The 25,597-nt window shown below is 54.7% G+C and overlaps 1 protein-coding gene across 1 annotated transcript in view; it reads right to left on the bottom strand.

Annotated features, from left to right (window-relative positions):
• LOC144949527 (protein CBFA2T1-like) overlaps positions 1–25,597 on the bottom strand; it is an 88,970-nt gene that overhangs the window by 25,486 nt on the left and 37,887 nt on the right. The window contains exons 3-6 of the mRNA XM_078879453.1: positions 4,072–4,279; positions 2,104–2,272; positions 1,848–2,036; positions 234–323 (exon numbers count right to left, since the gene is read on the bottom strand). Of these exons, the coding sequence (XP_078735579.1) occupies positions 234–323; positions 1,848–2,036; positions 2,104–2,272; positions 4,072–4,279 (656 nt within the window). The remainder of the gene's footprint in view (positions 1–233; positions 324–1,847; positions 2,037–2,103; positions 2,273–4,071; positions 4,280–25,597) is intronic.

Consider the following 25,597-nt stretch of genomic DNA (forward strand, 5'->3'; position numbering starts at 1 on the left):
GCACGTGGATCGCCACGTCGCCGATTATTTGTCCGCGGTATTTCTTTGTTTGTTAAACGGTGAACACGGTGCGGCCGCCGGTTTCGTAAACCTCGAGGCTCTGCGACGAGCGGCGAACGCCGCCGCAACGAACGAACAAAAACAAAAAAACAGAGAGAGTTTAAAGTTTTGGCGCTGAAAAAAAACTAAAACGGCAAAATTTCAAAAAAATGCGGAAAAAGGGAACTACTCACTTTGAGGAACGGAATCACGAACGGTCTGAGTGGAAAGTTCGTCGCCTCCTGCAGCTTCGAGTGGAAGTCTTCGATGGATATCGTGGAGTTCTGCCAAACGCACAGAAACGAGAGCCAAGTTCAAATGAAGAAGTTAAACGAACGATTGCGAGACAGGACGATGATGAGAGAGCGCGCACGCGTGGGCTGATGGTGCCGACGTTCAAAGAGTTAAAAAAAGTTAAAAGTGGTGGGGGGTGGGGTGGGGAGGGGGGGGGCGGTGGGGTTGGCCAGGGGACGCGTTGCGGCCGGACGAGACGATGGTCAGGTTACGATAAAACAATGACGACTACAACGATGACAACGGTGAAAAAGATCAAAAGGGTCAATGATGACGATGGGCAATGACCATCGATCATGCCGCTAAAGGGCGAAGCTCCGCTAGGGCCGGGCGGGGAGTGGCAGCCGCCACAGGGATGGAGAGCGTCCAAGGGGGACACTCATGGGGAGCAAACGGAGTGACGAAATCGGCTCCTGTGCCGCAAGAGGCGGTGGTCGTGGTTAACCAGAATCAGAGTGACTTAGACTTAGACCGGAGGAATCCGATGAGGTGCAAAGCTCTTTATCGCGGTGTTGGAGAGATGTGGACCGGCGGTGGCCGGACCGACACCTCAAATTTTTTTTTTAAAAGGCACTTCTTGTTATTTTGATTGCAGGCCCCTGGTTTAGATTATTTGGCTGCTATAAATGTCCACGTGATGAGCCACTTTGCTGAGCTATAATTTGTGGTCAGATAAAAAAAAATAGTTTAGTTTTATTTGTGTATATGTTTTAAAAAGCGATTTGTTTTACCTTCCCCGGACTTTGCACTCCTATCGTGATTTTTGTTTTGTTTATTGTTGTGACCCCGTGCCTCGACTGCAGTAGCAGCAGCGACTTTCAACCGACCCCCGCTCGTCCTCCTCCCAATAAGCGGCCCTTCCAACGTGCTCGCGCGCAAGGACCCACAACGCTGTCTATCGCGACGGGGGGGGGGGGGTGTTAGTGGGGGGGGGGGCATTTTGGTGGGGGGGCGGGCAGTAGCACGTGGTTTGGTGGGTGGTGTGATGTGGTGTGATGTGGTGAGCTGTGTTGTGAGTGATGGGTGGGATAGTGTGCAGGCGACGTGGTGAGCGGTGGCTGTGGGGCTGGTGAGGTGGCAGGCAGTGAGACGGTGGCCAGCAGTGTTGGGGTTGCAAGCGGTTGCAGCGGTTGCAAGCGGTTGCAAGCGGTTGCAGCGGTTGCAAGCGGTTGCAGCGGTTGCAAGCGGTTGCAAGCGGTTGCAAGCGGTTGCAGCGATTGCAAGCGGTTGCAGCGGTTGCAGCGATTGCAAGCGGTTGCAGCGGTTGCAAGCGGTTGCAGCGGTTGCAAGCGGTTGCAGCGGTTGCGGCGGTTGCAAGCGGTTGCAAGCGGTTGCAAGCGGTTGCAAGCGGTTGCAGCGATTGCAAGCGGTTGCAAGCGGTTGCAGCGATTGCAAGCGGTTGCAAGCGGTTGCAAGCGGTTGCGGCGGTTGCAAGCGGTTGCAAGCGGTTGCAAGCGGTAGCGTCGGCGCCATGGTGAGCGGCGGCCGGGGTGGGCGGCGAGGTTTGCGGTTACCACGAGTGCCAGGACGAGCGCTCGCACACGCTCCCCGATCTCGGCCGAGATGTCCGAGCCGAACTGCTGCAGCGTCGTGAGGAAGCGCTTCAGCTTGCTCAGCTGACGCGCGCCGCACGCTGCCGGCAGCTGCGGAGGCGCCGGCAGCAGCAGCGGCGCAGGCGGCGGCGGCACCGACGCTGCTCCTGGCTGCGGCGCGTGGAGCGGCGGCGACGACGGGAAGGAAGAGGTGGACAACGAGGAGGAGGAGGAGGACGAGGAGGAGGAGGAGGAGAGCGACGACGCGGAGGAGAGGCCGGCCGTGATGAAGGCGGGCGCCAGCGGGGACGTGGGGACGAGCGAGGAGGAGCCGCTGGCGGCCGCCGCTGAAGGCGAAGCTCCGTTGGGGCCGGACGGGGAGTGTCGTGATCCGTTCAGGAGCAGGCCTGTTGAACGATGGCAGTCGTCGTCATCGTCGTCATCATCCGCGTCGTCATCGTCGTCGTCATCGTGATTGTGATGATCATCGTCATCATCCGTGTCGTCATCGTCGTCATCGTCATTGTGACGATCATCGTCATCATCAGCGTCGTCATCGTCGTCGTCATCGTCATTGTGATGATCATCGTCATCATCCGTGTCGTCATCGTCGTCATTGTGATGCCAATCGTCGTCTTCGTCATTTTGATGATGATGATTATGATGGTCATCATCGTTGCCATCGTCATCAATGACGTTCTTCATAATTCTCATCGTCGTCATCATTGTGGTCATCATCGTTGCCGTGACTTGATCAAGACCATTTGATGATTTTATCATCGCTCTGTCGCAATCCAGGCTGCCCCGTCTACCCCTCCCCGCACGATGGCCATACACCTCGTGAGAGTTGGGAGGACCCAACACTGCACCCCACCGCACTCGACCTGCCAATCGATTCGCCCCTTTATGCCCGCTGGGTGGACGGAGGCCGTGGAACTATTTCAGAAACTTGCAGCGTCGTTTCAACCGCAGCGCCGGGGAGATCGGATTGAACCGGTGACCCCCGGATTGCGGTCCTGACCGTTACACTACAGCAGCCATCCCGTTAACACCACCAATGTCATCAGCACGATCATTACCATCAGCATCATCATCATCACCATATCATCACAATTATCATCAGCATCACTATATAAACAGCATCAACAGCATCACCATACCATCAGCATCATCATTAGCATTGCCATGTTATCACCATCATCGGCAACACTATATCACCATATCATCAGCATCACCAAATCATCATCAGCATCACCACATCATCATCAGCATCAACACATCATCATCAGCATCATCATATCATCATCATCAGCATGACCATATCATCATCATCACCATATCATCAGCATCCCCATTTTATCATCAGCATCACCACATCATCATCAGCATCACCATATCATCATCAGCATCACCACATCAGCATCACCACATCATCATCAGCACCGCCATCATCAGCACCACCATCATCAGCACCACCATCATCAGCACCACGATCATCAGCACCGCCATCAGCATCACTATATCATCATCAGCATCACCATATCATCATCAGCATCACCACATCAGCATCACCACATCATCATCAGCACCACCATCATCAGCACCGCCATCAGCATCACCATATCATCATCAGCATCACCATATCATCATCAGCATCACCATATCATCATCAGCATCACCATCATCAGCACCGCCATCAGCATCACCATATCATCATCAGCATCACCATATCATCATCAGCATTACCACATCAGCATCACCACATCATCATCAGCATCACCACATCAGCATCACCACATCATCATCAGAACCACCATCATCAGCACCACCATCATCAGCACCGCCATCAGCATCACCATATCATCATCAGCATCACCATATCATCATCAGCATCACCATATCATCAGCATCCCCATTTCATCATCAGCATCAACACATCATCAGCATCACCATATCATCATCAGCATCACCACATCAGCATCACCATATCATCATCAGCATCACCATATCATCATCATCCCCATTTCATCATCAGCATCACCATATCATCATCAGCATCACCACATCATCAGCATCACCATATCATCATCAACACCGCCATCAGCATCACCACATCAGCATCACCACATCATCATCATCATATCATCATCAGCACCGCCACATCAGCATCACCACATCATCATCAGCACCGCCGGCACCACCGCACCCGGAGGAGGCAGGAAGGCCGCGGAGACGCGGGCGGCGGCCGACGGCGTGGGAGCTGCGAGCGCCGTTTGGGGGGCCGCGGTGGTGGGGGGCGGCGCGTGCAGGGCGGGGGGGGGGCGGCGAGACGAGCCGGGCAGAGGGCTTCACGTCGACGGGCGAGGCCGGGGTGGAGCGGCCTCCACGGCGTCCGTCCGGGGCGACGCTCGCGGCTGCGGGAGAGGAGGAGGAGGGGGGGTGGACAATGAGAGGCGTGGAGACAAAGACACAAAGACAACCGCCGTGTCTTTGTGTCTTTTGGGGGGGGGGGGGGGTGTGGTTGGGGTTGACGGCGCGTGCTGCGGGCACATTCGTCTCCGTGTGGCTGCTGTGGAAGAGTAGGCCAAACACAGTCGGCAAAGCACCCTTAGGGGCCACCCATCGAGTAGGAACGCAAAGATCTGTCAAGGCTTGACCCCTCTCCCTGTACGCACGCGGACTTTTTACACCCCCCCCCCCACCGCGAATCCTATAGAACGGCCGATATTTAATCCACGCAGAAACGATCACGGATTAATAATGTTAACGCGTCTTCTTGGTTCTTTCGGTAAAGTCACGTAGAAGGGAAATAATAAAATAATAAAAATAAAACACAATAAAATACAATTCTCACGACGTTTCGGCCACAACGCAAGCAGCCGTTCCTCAGGTTGTGGCCGAAACGTCGTGAGAATTATTTTATTATGTTTTATTTTTATTATTTTATTATTTCCCTTCTACGTGACTTTACCGAAAGAACCAAGAAGATGAATCCCTGCAGTCACGAAAGCTTTCAATCGAAATTTAATATTAACTCGCTTAAGCAAACAGATTGTCCACACCGCCGGGCCATCTAACTCACTTGAAGGCCAATGTAGACAAATTATTATCGAGGCTTCACCCCTTCCCCCGTTTCCTATACGTACATTGTCAGTCGACCCCCCACACGCACGCATCTGGGTTAACCCCCCCCACCCCGTGCCCCCTCCATGCGTACGTACGAGATGGATGGCCCCTTAAGAGGGCTCTGTCTGCTCTGCCACGCTCGTAGTTGCTGGGTCGGGGTGCGAGTGTGGCCACAACTCCACCCCACCACACACTGCTGGGGTCACGGCGGGGGGCGGGGGGGAACAGAGGTGAAGCGGCATTTGAGAAGCTTCTGGAAATGTTACGCAACATGGGAATGTCATGTAACATGTCATGTGTCACGTGGCTATATGGCCCAAAAGTGGTGGGGGGGGGGGCACCGGCTCTCCACCCCTCACCTCCCCCCACCACCAAGTTGTCTCTCTGGGTCGCTCTCGGCGGCGGCGTTACCAAACACAACCGAGACAAAGATCCCCCGTGTAGCCTTAGCCGGCTGTTGGGGGCAAGTGCTGTCGCCGAAGCACCTATGAAGGCCAGGTGTCATACACAGACGCACTCACCCATTCACTCACCCACTTATTCGTTGAATCAACACACCCAGCCACTCGCACAAGACAAAGATGCCCCCCGTAACACCTGTGAACAGACTGTTGGGGCAAGTGCTGTTAGCGAGTAGCAGCACCTACGAAGGCCGGCACCGTGGCACACAATGCGGTGCTGTGGTCAACACCACGCCCGCCGTGCCACCTTTGTCTCCCCAGTGGCCATGTTCATTTAAGGTTCAGTAAACCTAGGGGAGGGCCAGGACCGGTTCAGATATTCGTCAGCGATGTTTGGCCGTTAGCGGGAATCGAACTCGAGCCGCCGGGTTCGTAACGCAGCGCTCTAACCACCACTCCCCAAACGCACACATGGACACACGTGCACACGTGCACACACACGTACAAACACAGGTACAAACAAAGACAAAGATCTCCCGTTAACCCTTAACAGACTGTTTGGGCAAGTGCTGTTAGCGAGTAGCAGCACCTATGAAGGCCGGCGCGGCACCACGAGGGGGGGGGGGGGTGGCCAGCACCACGCCCGGCCGCCTTTGTCTCACACAGGCTATGTGCACCTTGAGGCCACGTGAAGTGTCGAACGCCCGCTGGCAGGAGGTCACGGGTTCATAGCGCAGCGCGCTAACCGCTACACTACCGCTCCCCACAACACACACAGGTACACACAAAGATAAAGATCCCCCATATAGCCTTAACAGACTGTAGGGGCAAGTGCTGCTAGCGAGCACCTATGAAATCCGGAACGGTACACGAGGGGGTGGGTGGCCAGCACCACGCCCGACCGCCTTTGTCTCCCCAGTGGCGATGTTTACCCACCGCACCGGGTACTCATTTGAGGCCGAGTAGACCTGGGGGAGGCCCAGGACCGGTATCAGATAATCGTCACTGGATGTTGACCGTGAGCGGGAATCAAACCCGGGTCGCCAGGTTCGTAGCGCAGCGCGCTAACCGCTACACTACCGCTCCCCACAACACACACAGGTACACACACACACAGGTACACACACACACAGGTACACACACACAGGTACACACACAGCTACACACACACACAGCTACACACACACACAGGTACACACACACAGGTACACACACAGCTACACACACACACAGCTACACACACACAGGTACACAGGTACACACACACAGGTACACACACACACAGGTACACACACACAGGTACACAGGTACACACACACAGGTACACACACACACACAGGTACACACACACACACAGGTACACACACACACACACAGGTACACACACACAGGTACACACACACACAGGTACACACGCACAGGTACACACACACACAGGCACACACACACACAGGTACACACACACACACAGGTACACACACACACACAGGTACACACACACACAGGTACACACACACACAGGTACACACACACACAGGTACACACACACAGGTACACACACACACAGGTACACACACACACAGGTACACACACACAGGTACACACACACAGGTACACACACACACAGGTACACACACACGTACACACACACACAGCTACACACACACAGCTACACACACACAGGTGCACACACACAGGTACACACACACAGGTACACACACACAGGTACACACACACAGCTACACACACACACAGCTACACACACACACAGGTACACACACACACAGGTACACACACACACAGGTACACACACACACGTACACACACACGTACACACACACACAGGTACACACACACACAGGTACACACACACAGGTACACACACACACAGGCACACACACACACACAGGTACACACACACACAGGTACACACACACACACAGGTACACACACACACACAGGTACACACACACAGGTACACACACACACAGGTACACACACACACAGGTACACACACACACGTACACACACAGGTACACACACACACAGGTACACACACACACAGGTACACACACACACAGGTACACACACACACACACAGGTACACACACACACAGGTACACACACACACAGGTACACACAGGTACACAGGTACACACACACAGGTACACACACACACAGGTACACACACGCGTGCTAATTGCTCTGTCCGCTCGTGTTTGCCGACAACAGGCGGTTGCTTGCTCCCATCCTGGAGACGGCGCCTGGCGGGTCGGCGCGCACGCACGGACGCACGCGTCGCCAAACACAGCTGCTGCTACAGCTGCTGCTGCCACTGCTACCGCCGCTGACAGCCGAGTAAACACGCCTTTTAAACGCACGCACATGCGCACGCACACACGTACACGCACGTACACACGTACACGCACGTACACACCGGTGCCTTAAGCCTGACAAGTCACCCAGCGTGCTGCGTTGACACAAGTAGGGAGGCTGTAGTGATGTATGTCACTGGTCAGGGAGGCTCATCTGCTGACGCAGCAGTACTCACTCCATCTCCTCCGAGTGGTGGTAGCGAAACGTCGCCGCGGGAGCAACTCTGAACTTGATGGATCCATCGGCACACGCGTGCGATCTGTGTGTTTGTGGACGTGTGACAATCTTGTGGGCTGTGACAAGATTTTTGGCGTAAAACTATGACCACGACCACTGCCACCACGACCACAACCACCACCACGACCACCGTCGCCACCAGGACCACCACCACGACCACCACCATGACCACCACCACGACCACCACCACGACCACCACCATGACCACCGCAATCACCACGAGGGTTCTGTATGGGATGGGACGAGGGTTCTGTATGGGATGAGGGTTCTGTATGGGATGAGGGTTCTGTATGGGATGAGACGAGGGTTCTCTATCGGGTGAGCGGCGCCATCTGCTGCGTTCCGCGAGCTCGCGTTACTCGCCGATCCACGTCGACCCGTTTCCGTCCGGTCGACGTTTTCATCGACAAGATTGATTTCTCTCGACAGCTCCAGAGAGAACGATAGAGAGCGAGAGAACGAGAGAGCAAGAGCGAGAGAGCGAGCGAGAGAGAGAGCGAGCGAGCGAGCGAGGGTTACATAAAGCCCCGTTTAAAAAAAAAAAATTTACGAAATGATGAACGAAACAAAGTGCCGAATACACCGAGCATCTTCTTGTTTCCACTGATCGTAAAAAAAAGAGCGAGCGAGAGAACGAGAGAGCGAGCGAGCGAGAGAGAGAGCGAGAGAGCGAGCGAGTGAGAGAGAGAGCGAGCGAGCGAGGGTTACATAAAGCCCTGTTTAAAAAAAAAATTTACGAAATGATGAACGTAACAAAGTGCCGAATACACCGAGCATCTTCTTGTTTCCACTGATCGTAAAAAAAAGAGAGAGCGAGAGAGCGAGAGAACGAGAGAGCGAGCGAGAGAGAGAGCAAGAGAGCGATAACAACAACACCGCCACCACCGCCGCCGCCACCGCCGCCACGGTGGAGTGGAATGCCAAGCGGCGCTGGAATTCTGCTGCGGCCTGGGATTTGGGGAATGCCCCGGGTGTGCGAGCTCCCTCGCAAAAGCCAAAATATTTCCTGTCAAACTTATTTCCCCCATCGTTCAACTCGCCGACGGGGGATTTTTTTCTTGGTTGCTTAACGCTTCTTGCTTAAATGAAACAAAATAAAAAATCCTTCGGCAAGCCACTCGATTCGATTCTTTCGTGTTTGGTTTCAAGCAGAGAGGTGAGGAACCTCCGGCCCGCGATTTAATATCAAGTTGCCCTCCACTTCATTTAAACAATAAACTATTTATAAATATTATTTCTTACCAGGTAAGGCCCCACTGAGCTAGCCAGGTCTTTTTTTCCCAGAAGCCACCTGGCCATCACAAACGATAGCTCAACGAAGTGGATTGCCGCGTGGAAAATTAATAGCGGCCACATTCTCGAAACCGCACGTTGATTCTAAATGTGGAGTGGGGGGGGGACCGGAGCACCTGGAGAGATACCCACGTGACCACGAGGAGAACCCTCCAAATATACAGCAGCAGGCGTCAGAGTCGGGATCAAACCCACAAGCTCCTGCATACCAGGCGAGGTAGTTAACATCTCCTAGCCACCGTGGTGATGATGATGAGAGGCACGCAAACTCCAAATATACAGCAAGAGTCAGTGGTGAGATCGAACCCACGACCTCCTGTACACCAGGCGAGGTAGTTAACATCTCCTAGCCACCGTTATGATGGTGAGAGAGACGCACGCAAACTCCAAAAATACAGCAGCAGGCGTCAGGGTCGGGATCAAACCCACGACCTCCTCCATACCAGGTGAGGTAGTTAACATCTCCTAGCCACCGTGGTGATGATGATGAGAGGCACGCAAACTCCAAATATACAGCAGGAGTCAGTGGTGGGATCGAACCCACGACCTCCCTCAAACCAGGCGACGAAGTTAACATCTCCGAGCCACCGTGATGATGATGATGAGAGAGACACGCAAATTCCAAATATACAGCAAGAGTCAGTGGTGTGATCGAACCCACGACCTCCTGCATACCAGGCGAGGTAGTCAACATCTCTCCACCACTTTGAAATATCCCCGAATCAATATTCATCCATTACAGCCCAGCACCTTGGCGGGCACTAATTGAGCATCAGAGGGCAACATCTTTGACCTGGAAGCGACACTTCACGTTCGCAATTTTCAGGCACACACGGATCCATGCTGACACCGCGAGGGCATACCCCTCTGCACAAATCGGGTCCACGCGTCGCGTTGACAATTGTTCGTCGAGCTCACGTGCCTTTCGCGTGCGTGGACCCCGACCCGACGTTGGGTTTGCGAGCGAGGAGAGTTTCCCGGGGAAGTCACCGACGTAGAAATCTCCCGTCGGCACCCTCACGAGGTCGCGAGGTCGCGGGCTTCATTCCGGGACCGTGAGTTGCGAGCGGTTGTGCTGTCGCGGCGAGACTGGCCAACAACGCCACCGAGCTAATTCGACCGAAACGACTCATCTCATTCCACCAGGTAACAACCCCCACTGAAGCTGCTGCACGTATATTAAATATCGGAAGCGACCCGGCCACAAATGATCGCCCGGGCGAAGTGGCTTACTTGACCTGCCAGCAGGCGCAGGTCAAGTAAGCCTCACGCCGTGGGAGAGCACCGCCGGTCCTGGGCACCGCCTCTCCTAGGTCCACTCGGCCCTCGATGAAATACTGGGATTAAAGTAAAACAATGACTGCTCCTTGGCTGGTGATTACACCAACCCCCACACCAGATTGTGCATCAATCGTCGACACCGACCAAGGTGGCATCGACTCTCGTCGTCCAGCGGGTTCCTATTAAAACTATTTTTTTTTTACAATTTTAATTTTACCAGGTAAGGTCCACTGAAGCTATGTGGCTCTTTCTCAGAAGCTACCTGGCCACACAAATGATAGCTCAACGAAGTTCCGCATTATTACGTGGAAATGCATTGCAGCCAAATACTCTAAACGCACGTTGATTCGAAATGTGGGAGGGAAAAACCGCAGGACACGGAGAAAAACACCACGCGACCACGGGGAGAGAGAGAGAGACGCAAACTCAAAATATACAGCAGCAGGCGTCGGGGTCGGGATCGAACCCACGAACCCACGTATACCAGGCGAGGCAGTTAACATCTCCTAGCCACCGTGATGATGATGAGAGAGAGAGAGAGACATGCAAACTCCAAATATACAGCAGGCGTCAGGGTCCGGATCGAACCTACGACCTCCCGTACACCAGGCAAGATAGTTAACATCTCGCCACCGTGGAACTTCCACCACTGACGCTGTTCACCGGTTACATTAGATCTCCCGACGCTTCCGCTGAAACTGAGCGAGCAGTTACATTCCAGAACAGAGGGAGTAACGCCACAGCTGGGGCAAACAGCGAGCAGCACCTATGAACGACGGCACGGCACACGAGGGGGTGGGTGGCCAGCACCACGTCCGGCCGCCTTTGTCTCCCCAGTGGCGAAGTTTACACACCGCACCAGGTACTCATTTTAGGGTGAGTCGACCGAGGAGAGGCCCAGGACCGGTTAACATCATCGTCACCGGTGTTGGCCGTGAGCCGGAATCGGTCGCCAGGTTCGTAGCGCGGCGCGCTAACCGGCGCACCACCGCTCCCCACCACACAAGGGACACGCACTCACACGCGCAGAGACACACGCACTCACGAACACACACACACACACACGCGCTCGCGACACGCTTTTCTCGCTCGTAATCGCTCGCCGCGCATAAACCCACGGTTGTGTGTACGCGCGGCGCCTTCATTAGCGCCGCGCGGGCACAGAGCGAGGGACTGTGTGCAAGGGGCGTCATTAACGCCGGGGTCGGCCACACCGCTCCCTCTCCCACCGCCGCTCTCTCGTGACACAGCGTCGCCACTGAGCACGCGCGCGCGAGCACGCGCGCGCGAGCACGCGGGCACGCGCGCGCGGGCACGCGAGCATGCGCGCGCGAGCAAGCGAGCACGCGCACGCGAGCACGCGAGCACGCGCACGCGAGCACGCGCACGCGGGCACGCGCACGCGGGCACGCGCGCTCACAAAGAATCCCCTATTAGCCCACGCGGGCCGCACGGGGCAACCGCTGTTCGCGAGCACCCGTCAAGGTCGGGCGTCGCCCCATTATCGAGCGGTTAAGCTAAGCAGGGGTCGAGCTTGGACGGCGCATGGATGGGACGGTTGGCCACGTGCGCCGGGTTGCTATGGGACGGCCTCCATTGCAAGGGCGAACCTGCGTCACGTGCTCCAAGTCGTGTCGAATACGCGCAGAGATTTTCAATGTCAAATCAATCAATCGATCGATGAGGCTAAGCAGCAGAGCGTGAATATCACGACGCCGTAAGACGCAACGACGTTTCCCGGGACCGGTGACAATCCAGCTGAGCGCCTCCCCTGAACGATGGAACGAGAGACAGAGAGGGAGGGTTGCACGGACATTCCCTCGGGGGCCCCGGGGCGGGAGCGACGTCCTAAGAAAACGGCGCAGGTCTCCGGCTTGTTGCGGAGATTCTTAACTCGGAGCAAACGAGCAAGCTACGACATCGGCGCTTCGACGGACCCGCCCGTCGTAGCCCACGCGGACTTGCATCCCACTGGGATTTCTGCACACAGCGTTGAGATGCGGTGTATTGGCGCTGGAAGACTTTGCAGTTTTTTCCTGGATTTTTCTGTTGCGCGTAGTCACTTTAAGATGTTTCTCTGTCAATGTTTGTGTTTGTTGCGGTTGCACCCGAGTCAAGAGCCGCATGGCTCACAGGGCTATACACCTCATGAATGAAACTGAAAAAAACTGAAACTTGCGACGAAGTCTCACGGCAACATTTTTCGGGCGCAACGAGACCCCTAAAAAAAAACAAAAAATGCGAGAGGAGGAGGAGGAGGATTTCGAGAGAAAAAAAAGGAAGATTTTGTGTTTCTTTCCCCGACTACCAGGAAACCTAAACTGGAAACACCACCAGGCTCCCCTGGGCCACACAGATCCGCTGCTGTAGCGCCCGGCAATTGAGATGTTTGCGTCTAAATGGCTCGCAGATGCGGGCGGTGATGGGGGGGGGAGCGTGGTGGGGGGAGCGTGGGAGGGGGGAGCGGGCGATCCTGCACAGCCATCGAACCAACGGCGAAATTCGGGAGCAAAGAAACAAATAACCAAACGACGAGTCACATGCACAGTTTGATTTGTGCGCGTCAGGCGACGGCTGCTGTCGTTGCTGATGGGACGTGGACGGGGCTGCAGGGTCGTCGTTAACATTGCCGCTACGCACGTTGGTAGAAAGAAAGAAAAACGGTTACTAAAGTACCGGAGTTGGTTCGCCGCACGTGCGAACCGTCTTGGCCGTGTCGCCAGCGAATGTTACGCGAGATAAACCGACCGACCGACTTGACAATAACGTACAACGATGAACACAATCGAGAAACTCCATGTGATGGTTGGTGGCGCGTTCTAAGTGCGGTGGGGCAAAGTGTGGGTGACTCACACCTGTTCCAAGACGTCTGAGCCAGCGTGGAAGATTAGGCCCAAAAAAACCCAAATCCTTCACCGGTGGGGTTCTCTAGAGCTCCCTCCAGCGGAGGGCCCCTTCCACCAGCAGTGGCACGAACAATAGAAATTTAAGGGCTGCTCCTTTGCCGATAAATACCGTGGCTCGCCAGAAAAAAGGCAGCATGGCAACACCGCCGACTCCATCTGTTCCATCTATGTGGGATAGCGCGTTTCCCCATCGCACGCTCGCGTGCGTTGTCTATGGCAGCAGCTCAGCTGTCCTCTCTCGCGTGAAACAAATTGACCGGAAACACCTCGCAGAGGGACCTTGAGAGCTTGGGCAATTGTTGGTGCCGGCTCACCGCCTTGTCCGCGGTTCCTCCTCCTGCTGATGTTGCTGCTGGCGCCTCTGAATCACCATCTCTCTCTACGACAGCGGGGAGGGAACACCGCGCCGCGGTGGTTGTACGAGCGTGACATCACTGTTATTATCGTGACGTAATCACCGGCATTGCTGCGGGGGAGCGTAAAACAAACAGAACAGATAAAGTGGGCGACCACGGACCGCCTGACGAGATCGTGGGCGCAATTCCCGCGTCAAATCTTTCGGCCCAAATTTTTTTTTTTACGGAACTGCGAACAGGAATTTGGGACGAACAACGCGAGCGGACGTCCTCGTGGAAACGGCCGTTGAGGCTCGGGGGATCATTTCCTGAATTTATGAAATGTTTAAAACAGCGCGCCGCTACACTCCAGTTTCGTCTCACTAGGAAAGCCAAACGAGCAGATGAATGGAATTGGCCAAATATCCGAGCGTGGCAGGACCCCCCCCCTTGAAAGAGACTTGGGGATGGGCAGCTCTTGCGGGGTAAATCAAAGGTAGCGTTATCATAGTTACAGTGAACACGCCAACGTTGGCCAAATGTTGGCATGTGGTTGGAGCTGTTGGACCAACGTTGGGCCAACATTGAGTCAACGTTGGCCCAGCGTTGGCGTGTGGTTGGAGCCGGCGGCCCAACGTTCTGGGGGTGCTCATGAAGAACGAGGACGTGTACCTCGAGGGCCGAGCTCAAAGCGATGGAATAAAGACGCGGATCGGAGTGGGCTGTGGAGTGCTCTGGCAAAACTGAACTTGTCCACGCGAAGCAGCAGCAGCAGCAGCACGGTGTTCGAGCGGCACGCGCGCGCGACCCGCTACGACGTGACCCGAAAAACATGGACGACCGCGACGACGATGACGACGAACAAAAAAACGGAACAAACACCGGGAGAGCGCTCGAACAAGCACAGCGCGACGCGCGCTGCGAGACAAGAGGGGGAACGGAAGACCGTGGACGAGAGAGGGCACACGCAGGTCAACGGCCGTCGCTCCGACGACGAAGGAAAGCGAGCGGGGCTCTGGCGAGCCGCGTCCACGGCCAGGAGGGATGGTGGACGGCGGTCCAGGCTAGCGAGGGGGCGTGTAACGCGTCCGGCAGAGAGAAGGAACGGATCCGCCACCGCGGAGACGGAGCGGTGAAACCGGCTCGCGTGCCGGCGCCGATGTGGATTATCGCGTCGCAGGAGCGTCTGGGTCGAGAAAGAGCTTCGTGGCACATCGGATTCCCCGAGGACGAATGAAGAGTCTGGCTCGCGAGGGCTGCCGGCGGTGACATCGGCCCGTGTGAAGGCGCGCGAGGCCGGACTCGTATCGGTGGACATCACAACCGTCACCATCAAGATACCCGCCCCTTCTTCTTGGTGCTTTCGGTAAAGTCACGTAGAAGGGAAATAATAAAAGAAAAAAAAGAAAATACAATTCTCACGACGTTTCGGCCACAACGCAAGCAGCCGTCCTCAGGTGAAGAACAGGTCTGTCGGAAAGACAGCGTCTGAATGAACACCACCAAGCTTGGCAGCGTATATTTAAGCTGGGTTAGAGGAGGAGAGCGCCTTGACAAAGGAATTTGCTGCTTGCGTTGTGGCCGAAACGTCGTGAGAATTGTATTTTATTATGTTTAATTTTTATTATTTTATTATTTCCCTACTACGTGACTTTACCGAAAGAACCAAGAAGATGAATCCCTGCAGTCACGAAGGCTTTAAATCGAAATACCCGCCCCTCATCATCACATCATCATCAACACATCATCATCATCGCTATCACCATCTTTTACTTCACTACAATAATTTAGCAGCGGGGGGGTGGGGGCTGGAAGGGGCGGGGGGGGGGGGCAGGGGGGGTGCTTAGCCCCCCACCACCACCCCGAGTGTGGAGAGAGAGACGAATTAAAAACAAAACCTACGCACGCACACAGAGGTACAAAGATCCCCCGTGTAGCCTGAACAGACTGTTGGGGCAAGTGCTGTTTTGCGAGTGGCACCTGTGAAGGCCGGCACGGGTGGCCAGCACCACACGCCCGGCCTTCTGTGTCTCTCTCGTGACGATGTTTTACACACCGCACCAGGAACTCGAACGCACACACACGCACGCACACGCACAAACACACACACGCGCGCGCACGCACACGCACACAGACCCGGTTGTGTGCTATTTCCTGCCGTGCCACCATCTGGAAGCCATTGGCTGCGATTCCACGAGATGTCCAGGCTCACTCTGAGCTCCACTCTGCCTAAAGAAATCACACAGCCCCACCACCCATCCCCCCCCCCAACTCCTCCACATTTTCCCCATTCACGGTGGGTACCCAATCGGCACCCAAGCTCTTCGCAAATTCTCAAAGTGTACCCAGAAATTCGCACGGCCACTACGGCGGCCGTCATAGCCCCCGCCCGCTGCCATGCGTCACAAACCTTCGTAATCATCACCAGCGTGAGCCTCGATCTATCCACTGCTGGCTGACCCTTTCATCAACACCGCGGGAGCAGCACCTTTCATCAACACCGCGGGAGCAGCACCTTACCACTCACCGTGCCGCTCCGAGTAACGCTCATCACGTGACAACGAACCGAGCGTACCTGAATTCTCAGAGGAGACGTGGATCCAAATAAAGTGCAAAATCTAATTCTACATGTTTCGATTTAAAGCTTTCGTGACTGCAGGGATTCAACTTCTTGGTTCTTTCGGTAAAGTCACGTAGAATGGAAATAATAAAATAATAAAAATATTTTTTTTTATGTTTTATTTTTATTCTTTTATTATTTCCATTCTACGTGACTTTACCGAAAGAACCAAGAAGACTAATTCTACATGGTTGGTTGTTTCTGTGCGCGTGTGTGTCCAGTCATCGGTGACGCGGCTGAGACCACCAACTCGCCGTACTCGAGAAGCCGGTCTTAATCGCAGGCCGGAACCCGGACTCGAACCCGGGCGCTCGGCTCACCGCCCCCTCTTGACCTCCGAGCCACCGGGGCCCTCTCCCTCGACGTGCGCGCTTTGTTGACACAGCCACGTGAGAAGGGGCTCGCGAGGCCGTCGCCAGCGAGCCAGAGGCGTTGCGGCACCGCGTGAAGTCGAGCTCGACGTGCGAGAACCAACGAGCGAGCGAGCGCTAGCGGACACCTGGACGCCACCTGTGAACGCCACCGGCAGCAATTTTTTTTTTTAAATACCCAAAGCCCTGGCAAAGCCAAGACGTCCGGGCAAGACTTAGGTTCGATTCCTGCCACCAGACGTCTGAAAGTTTCCACGATCTTCAATTTCCCGTTTTGCGCGTCCGCGAGACGACCTCTGCCCCCCCCCTCTCTCTCTCCGCCTCCTCTCTGTCCGGTGGAAATTGATTCGTCGTGTCCGGCAGTCGGCGTTTGCGAGTGACGCCAGAAACTCCGCGATGTTTAAAAAAAAAATTTTACTAAACTATTTTTGTAATCATGGGACCAGAAAAGATAAAAAGCTATTCTTAGAGTCTTGGGTTCTTTCGGTAAAGTCACGTAGAATGGAAATAATAAAATAAAATAAAAAACGTGATAAAATAAAATAATTTTTATTTTTTCTTATTATTTTATTATTTCCATTCTACGTGACTTTACCGAAAGAACCAAGAAGATGAATCCCTGCAGTCACGAAAGCTTTAAATCGAAAGCTATTCTTAGAGTCTTGGGTTCTCTCGGTAAAGTCACACACTTGTGTTGCGCCCGAAACGTCGTGATTTATTTAATTTTATACCCACGTGACTTTACCGAAAGAACCAAAGAGTATGGATTCCTGCAGCCACGAAAGCTTCAAATCAAGCTATTTTTCATGCTTTGATACTGCCAAAAATGTATCCCACGATGTAGCTGTTCAGCCCGAGCTATAAAATGCTCTGATATGTGTGGCATTGTCTTGGTGCTGTTCGCTTTTGCGCGTTCTCTGGTCTGACACTGGTGAGACTAGGCCATAAAAAAAGCCTGTCAATTAGTTCCAAAGACGGTGCAATTATTATCAGAGCACGTTTACTTGCATGTTCAGCACAAATAGGTGTGGCTGATGCAAACTTCATTCCCTGATTAAAAAAAAATATCTAATTGGTGTTTGAACATCTTAACACCTGTTTTATTGCCAGAAAGGGTATAATCTATTCTTATGTTTCATAAACTATCTTTGTTTTAAATTGCTATTTTTTTTTTAAGCGACCTGGCCACAAAAATTGATAGCTCAACGATGTGGCTTTTCGCTTGGAAATGTGATGTTGATTTCTACATGTGGAGGGAAAAGCCGGAAGAACCGGCGAGAAAATTGCACGCGACCACGGGGAGAGAAAAACACGCAAACTCCAAATGTAGCAGCAGGCGTCAGGATCAGGACTGAACCCACGACCTCCTGCATACGAGGCGAGGTAGTTCACATCTCCTAGCCGCCGTGGCGCCTTAATCAAGATACGACAAAGAAATGTAAAGTTGCAGCACCCGCGAGATTTTGGCCTACTCTTCCACGTTGGCCAAGACGTCTTGGAGGACAGCGCAGAGGACAAAAAATGTACCCCACCGCCGCCGCCACCACACGGCGACCTGGCGATTGACGAACTGCCGAGTGGACCTATTTCTGCTGCGTGGTGGACCGAGGCGTAGAGTGAGGGGGGTAAATTACAAAACGCCCGCTCTGCCGGGGGTTGCAAGTTCACCGTGCCGACGGTCACAGCGCTGCGGCTTACGAAACAAAACCCCCCCCCCCCCCAACGAAAACGTCAAACTTTAGCGTTTTCCTTTTTTAAACTTACAGGGACAACAACAACAACAACAAATTTCGTTGGCACGGATGGTGGCGCGTTGGTGGCTGCGGCGGCTAGATCGGTGGGTGGGCGTGCGAGCTGGTCGCTGGTTCGAATCCGCATGTGAATTGTGTTAGGGCATCCTGTCTGAGCGGAGCGTTCAATTAAAGCGGCGACATGAAATCTCCGGGAGCGTCCCTTGCCAAGACTGCGCGCACGCACGCACGAGTCAAGAGTTCACGCGCTCGCCACAAACTCTTCAGCACTGCAAGTATCCGCAACTCGGCAAAAAGACGGACGCGGAGATGGAATCCGATCGGAACGATTAAGGGGGCCCGCCAGCCTCTGCCTAGCCAAGGTCCAAGCCCCCCTTTCCACCCCCTAAGCTGCACCCCGAAAGCAATTTTTTACATGCTTGCTTTATAATTCAAGCTCTACCTCACCAGAAAAACAAAAACACCTCTCTCCTATCTTCTTGGTTCTTTCGGTAAAGTCACGTAGAAGGGAAATAATAAAATAATAAAAATAGAACATAATAAAATATTTCTCACGACGTTTCGGCCACAACACAAGCAGCCGTCGTCAGGTGAAGAACAGGTCTGTCGGAAAGACAGTCATTCATACACCGTTTATTATTTTATTATTTCCCTTCTACGTGACTTTACCGAAAGAACCAAGAAGATGAATCCCTGCAGTCACGAAAGCTTTAAATCGAAATTTAACCTCTCTCCTAGTCGGGACTCTCGCTGAAGCCGCTACATTCGATTAATACAAATCACGCAGGAGTGGGGCAGCGAGCGAGCCCAACCTTGTCCCCTTCCCCGAAGCCAGGAAGCACCGAGGTTCGGGCTTCCGCGGAATTTCTGTGCCCCCTTCCTTTGTTACGGTTCGTGCTTTCCACCGGGCTCTTGGGAAAAAAAAAAGAAAATTTATTTGAAAATAATAAAAACAAACAAAAAAAGGATCGCGAGAAGTGGCAGCAGTTTGGGAAGGCCTTCTTAGCACAGCAGTGGAGTGAGCGTGGCCGATGGCGATGACGATGACACGATTCATCTCTAGAAATTAGAAACGCCAAGGTCGCTTGCGGCAATACAGGGCTCGGGGGAAGGCCGTAGCCATCGGCAGATTCGTTCAGTTTCGTTCACTTAAGAGTCTTAGACGAATCTCCAAAAACGAGGGGGTGGGCAGGCGAGGTGGGGGGGGGGGTGCAAAGGCCGTCACGAGCAGGGCACGCGATCGGTGATCCCGCGCCCTCCCGCCGTGCCGACCTTGAACTCGGTCCGCTCGCGGCCAATGTCCACAACGAGCAGTGCTTAGTCGTAGTAGTGAGCAGCGGCGCTCGCTAGCAATGCCGTCAATGTGGCCGTTTCGAATGTACCCCCCTTCAGGTGTCGCCAGCATCATCCCCCCCTGCCTCTCCCCTCCCCGGGCCAGGGATTCTTCCTCCAGGACGGGTACGGCCGCGCATCGCGCAGCGCGACGACGTTAAGTGAGCAGCACCAGGCCGAAGCCTGAGAGAGGGGGGCGAGTCGGAGCCTTCATGCCAGGCCGGGCCCCCCCACTGCGTTAGGGAGTCCAGTGCGAGATTGGGAGGGGGGGGGGTTATTTTTCCCCACCAGTGGCATTTTGGCTCAGCCATCGAACAAAGACGGTCGCTGCATCGCGGCGTTTTCAGGTGCGCTGCTGCGGCCGTCTGGAACGCTCTTCCTTCCGATATTAGGAAGCCACTTTTAAATCATCCAGATTGAAGACGAGTTTCTTTAGAATTGAGATTGTTGTCCGCACCTCCGATGAGCACGGTTGGCTACGTACGATGCGAAAAGAAGTTCAACATACGTACACGCATACTTGCGATGATTCATGTGTTTCTGGTTTCGAACCCGAGTGGCCTCCTCCTCCTCCTGCCTGTCCTCCAACAAAAACTGAATTCCTTTCCTCTGCTTCTCAAAATAAAGAAGCCATGACCTGCATGGTTACGCTGCCTTCTACTCGCCGCACTTGGGAAGCCGGTTTGACCACGGGCAGCAGCTGCAGCCGATCCCTCGAGAACCGTACCTGCGTGGCGACGAACGTGTGTAGTGTATGTTTGAGTTTGTGCGTGCGTGTGTTTATAATGTTCGCGCCGTTGGCCAAATGTAACGACGGCGGTGGTGGTGGTGATGGTGGCAGCGTTTTCTGGCTCGTGCGTTTCGGGGAGATATCGCCGGCGGTTTTGGTCGTCCAGATGGCGAAATTAACCGCGGTGCAAGAGGGCCCCCCCCCCCCCCCCCCAGTTACATCATAAAAAGGATCGTCCGGCCACAATCTATCCACTGCTGGATGAAGGCCTCCAACCCATCAGCCGTCGACGATCCGTCCGGCTGGGTCCCGCGCGGCTGATTTCACCGCTGGCGACAAGTGGCCGTACTTCGCCGCTCTGGTCAGCGCGGTCGGGCACAATAACGGTGCCTTGAAAGCAGAGGGCGGAGTGCAGGCGACGCGCTTCAGGGCGAAGGCTTTGATACTTCGGAGGAGGCCGCGGGGTGCCGAAGGCAAAGAAAATTACTCGGCCCAAAAAAAATGTTGTTGAACGGTACCAGCCAGAGTGGCAAATGCTCACAAGCATTTTACAAAAGGGCGGTATCTCTAGATCACGAATATCTATGATTGCAAAATTTGGACCTTGACAGGGGGCGGGGGGGGGCGTGAGGCGATGGCCTGCTCCTTGCGAATGACGTCACAGGATCTTTTAACGTCCACTGGGAAGCAGACGGCGCGTGGCATTTGATTGGTCGTTACACCCACAGCATTAACCAGGGTCGGCCAGTGGGCACGAACCGCGAGCCGCTGCGACGAGCGTGGTCAACGCGCTACCGCTGGCCCGTGTAACCGCCACGGCCGAGTCACAGAGACGACTGCGACATGAAACATCTCCACTGCTCGCTGTGGACACTGCCCGCTGTGGACACTGCCCGCTGTGGACACTGCTCGCTGTGGACACTGCCGCTGTGGACACTGCCCGCTGTGGACACTGCTCGCTGTGGACACACTGCCCGCTGTGGACACTGCCCGCTGTGGACACTGCCCGCTGTGGACACTGCCCGCTGTGGACACTGCCCGCTGTGTCCACTGCCCGCTGTGGACACTGCCCGCTGTGGACACTGCCCGCTGTGGACACTGCCCGCTGTGGACACTGCCCGCTGTGGACACTGCTCGCTGTGGACACTGCCCGCTGTGGACACTGCCCGCTGTCGACACACTGCCCTTGAAAATTAAGAGCGAATTTGCTCTCAACTCCCCCCCCCGTCGTCGTGTGATAATGAAGATGACGATGCCTCTCGTTACCGACGCCAGCGCCCCGCGCGAACGCGGGACGGCACCGAGCGGCACGTTTGCACCGACCGCAAAATTTAAACGATGGCAAAATCGCCAAGCCCCCTGGCCGAGAGCGGAGTGAGCGGCCACGCGCGCACGGAAGGGGCCTCCGGGGTGGAACGTCGCTTTTGCTCGCAAATCAAAACAAACGCCGGGAGACGTTTGTTGCTTGAGCATTTTTTGCTCGGTGGAAAGGTAAAAACACTAAATTTCGGTACTGATTTTACTGGCTCCCGGACGGAGCGATGGATGGGCTGGGTCAACTCCCTACAAACGACATCGTTCGTTCTCAAATCCACCACTGCCTGTAAAATAAATCGCGTACAGGAAGCACACCTTTGAATCCGACCGGACTTTGGTTGACAGATCCCTGAGCTCACCGCAAACCCACATCTCCGCGGATTTTCTCTTCCGTCATCTCGCGAGGCTTTTATACGTTGAACAAAAATAATAAGGCCCCCCCCACCCTCCCCTAGTGGGCCAGCAAGCGGCACCGTCCGTGGTGGCGCGGCGTCCCGCGAACAATGGGGTTGTTTTTTTTCTTTCCCGTGGCAGCTCGGCGCGTCGCCGCCGCCACGCACGACGCACACGGCCCGGTCATTTCTCCGTCAAAAACAAGAAGAAGTCGAGAGAAAAAAACCCCGCGCCAAGCGGCGACGGGTCGATGGGGCCCCGAGCGCCGAAGCCCCAGCGTCGCGTCGTGCCGAGAGACACCCCCCACAAACGGCGTTGACATCGCACAGGGAAAGCATGCGCAAGCGTGCTTTGGTCGGACGTTCAAGCGGCATGAAGGCTGAGTGAGGATTGAGGAGCGATGGCCGTGAGCTCGCGATGGAGTTTTTTTAATTTTAAACATTGCGGGGGGGGGGGGATAGTTGCGCGTTTATTGTTTGAAGGGCGATTTCGGATGTTTCACGTACGACTTACACCGGGTCAAAAAAGTCGACGCGATTTTACGCTCAAAGGAGCGGTGGTTGCTACTCTCCCATCTACGGCCTTGAGTCTGCGGTGGAAATTCCTCATTCCTATGGCAGGGGGTGAGCCCACCCATTGGGCATGCTGACAATAACGGCGTCAGCCGATCTCAAGTGACTCCACGCCTGACGGAAGCAAGCGAGGAAGGTGATGTCGTGTGGGTGACGTCACCGTCCTGTATTCGGAATTCATCTGAAACGACATTCGAATCGTTCGCAATTGTGCACGTGCACACACAGACCAAGATTTCTCACCCACCTCCCCCCGTATAGCCTTCGACAGGCTCTTGACTTAAAACTTTCGTGACTGCAGGAATTAATATTCTTGGTTCTTTTGGTAAAGTTTTCTATCCACGTGACTTTACCGAAAGAACCAAGAATATATACTTCAACAGGCTGCCCGGCAAAAGTTCTGTCAGCAAGCACCTTTCAAGGCTGGCCTGGCATACGAGAGGGCGTGGTGGCCAGCCCCACCACGCCTGCCCGGCCCCCGTTATCTGCCCAGTGGCGATGTTTTACACACCGGCATCATGCTGAGTTGACCTAGTGGAGGCCCAGGACCGGTTCAGATATTCAGCACCGATTTTAATCGTGAGGAGGGAATTGGTGAGCGCAGTGGGTGTGCGCTCACCAATTCCAGTGAGTGCGCTAACCACTACACAACCACTCCCTACACACACACAAAGATCCCCCCCGTACAGCCTTAACAGACTGTTGGGGCAAGTGCTGTTAGCGAGCACCTATGAAGTCCGGCACGGCACACAAGGGGGTGGGTGCCCAGCACCACGCCCGGCCGCCTTTGTCTCCCTCGCAGCGATGTTTACACACCAGTACCGGTTCAAATAATCGTCACTGGTGGTGAACGTGAGCGGGGATCGAACTCGGGATTGCCGGGTTCCTAGCGCGACGCGGTACCCGCTACACTACCGCTCACACACACACTCATTGTGTGCTCACACAGGCGCACAAGAACACCCACGCACACCACTCACACTTCGTCTGGCTGAATTGCAAACAAGTCAAAACCTACCCCCACTCCGCCAGAAAGGCAAACATTTGTTTTTATATTACGTAATAAATAACTGGAGATTTTCTAAATGAAAACAGTTTTTTCATATTCACCACCATACATCCGCCCGTATGGTGCTGTGGTCGGACGGTTCCAGCCTTCATCAGCCGTGATCAATCCACTGCTGGACGAAGGCCACCCCCGAAAGCCGCCACCACGTCTCACAGGACGATACGTGTTGACCGGCTGCGAGATTCACTGGACAATTTGATGGCTTTAAACCATCCGTACGAACGTCGTTACTGGTTTGCTACGTGTCTCTCTGAGTGAGTGGGGGGGTGGTTAGCGCATCGCACCACAAACCCGGCGGCCCGAGTACAACCCACGGCCAACGTCGGTGACGATTGTTGGAACCGGTCACGGGCCTCTCCGTAGGTCGACTCGGCCTCAAATGAGTACCCGGTGCGACGTGTGAACGTCGCCGTTCGGGAGACAAAGGCGGCCGGGCGTGGCGCTGGCCACCCACCCCCTCGTGTGCCGTGCCGGCCTTCAGAGGGGCTCGTTAACAGCACTTGCCCCAACGATCTGCTCGGGCAATACGGGGGATCTTTGTCTTTGCTATGCGTGTGTAAAATAAACACAATGGGCACCCTCTCAACTGAGATGTTCCATCTCGAGCGAATTCCCAGGTGAAATATTGAACGAAAATTCGGGGCAAATTGTGGAACGTAGTAAATCCGAGAATTGGAACCGTTTTCTTTCAGCCATCGGTGACGGGCCGAGACGATCGACCGGCTGCACCCGAGGACCCAGTTCAGTCGCCGTCGTTTTGGTGGCCGAGCTCGGATTTCGAACCCAGGCTCCGAGCGGTGCCTGCCTCACCGCGTGTCCGACCCCCCCCGTGAGCCACAGGGACCCAACCCTCGGGTCGCATCACCGAGAAAATCCACCTGGCGACGCCGCTGCCGTTCTCGCACTGCCGGTGGTGCACAAGCACAACCAACGACAACAACAACAACAACGACGACAACTTAACACGTCCATCAACAATACCACTGGGCCGTTGCCTTGAGAAAGAAAGATAATCGGCAACGTTTCAGGTGACGCTGAAACTTGGGAGAGCTGAACGCGAGTTCGAAGAATCTCTCAAACAGACACCTTGGCGTGAAAGACCCAACGCAGTAGATGCCTGGGGTTTGATCTTTCACGGAGCTCATGGCCCCTGCACAAACCATGGTTACCTGATGCACAAATGGAAAATTAAAATGTCTCCAGGAGCGTGCGACCTTTGACATCCAGAACGGACCGCACCTACGTACAACGATCCGATAACCGACCCACAAACGCGAAGGAGACACTGCGGCTTGTCTGGCCTGATCCACCGGAATGTTAAATTGTCGATGACGCTCTGCGTCTACATCAGCCGAGCGACACAAGAAGACTCAGAACACACCGCTGGACGTACAGCGAACGACTCAATGCCCCCCCCTCCTCCCCCCCCATTGACAAATACGGAGGAGGAGGCACGATCCTGGCGATTCACCGCTCCACTTCTACCGGGACGCAACCAGCTCGCTACCTCCATGTAGTATTACAGTTGTTACAATCCAACAACGCTTGCCATACGAAGATCTATAGCTTAACACTGAGACCGACTGAGACCTACTGAGACCCACAGACTCACACGGAGATCT

The sequence above is a fragment of the Lampetra fluviatilis genome, chromosome 54 (assembly GCF_964198595.1).
Source record: "Lampetra fluviatilis chromosome 54, kcLamFluv1.1, whole genome shotgun sequence".
Classification (NCBI taxonomy): Eukaryota; Metazoa; Chordata; class Hyperoartia; order Petromyzontiformes; family Petromyzontidae; genus Lampetra; species Lampetra fluviatilis.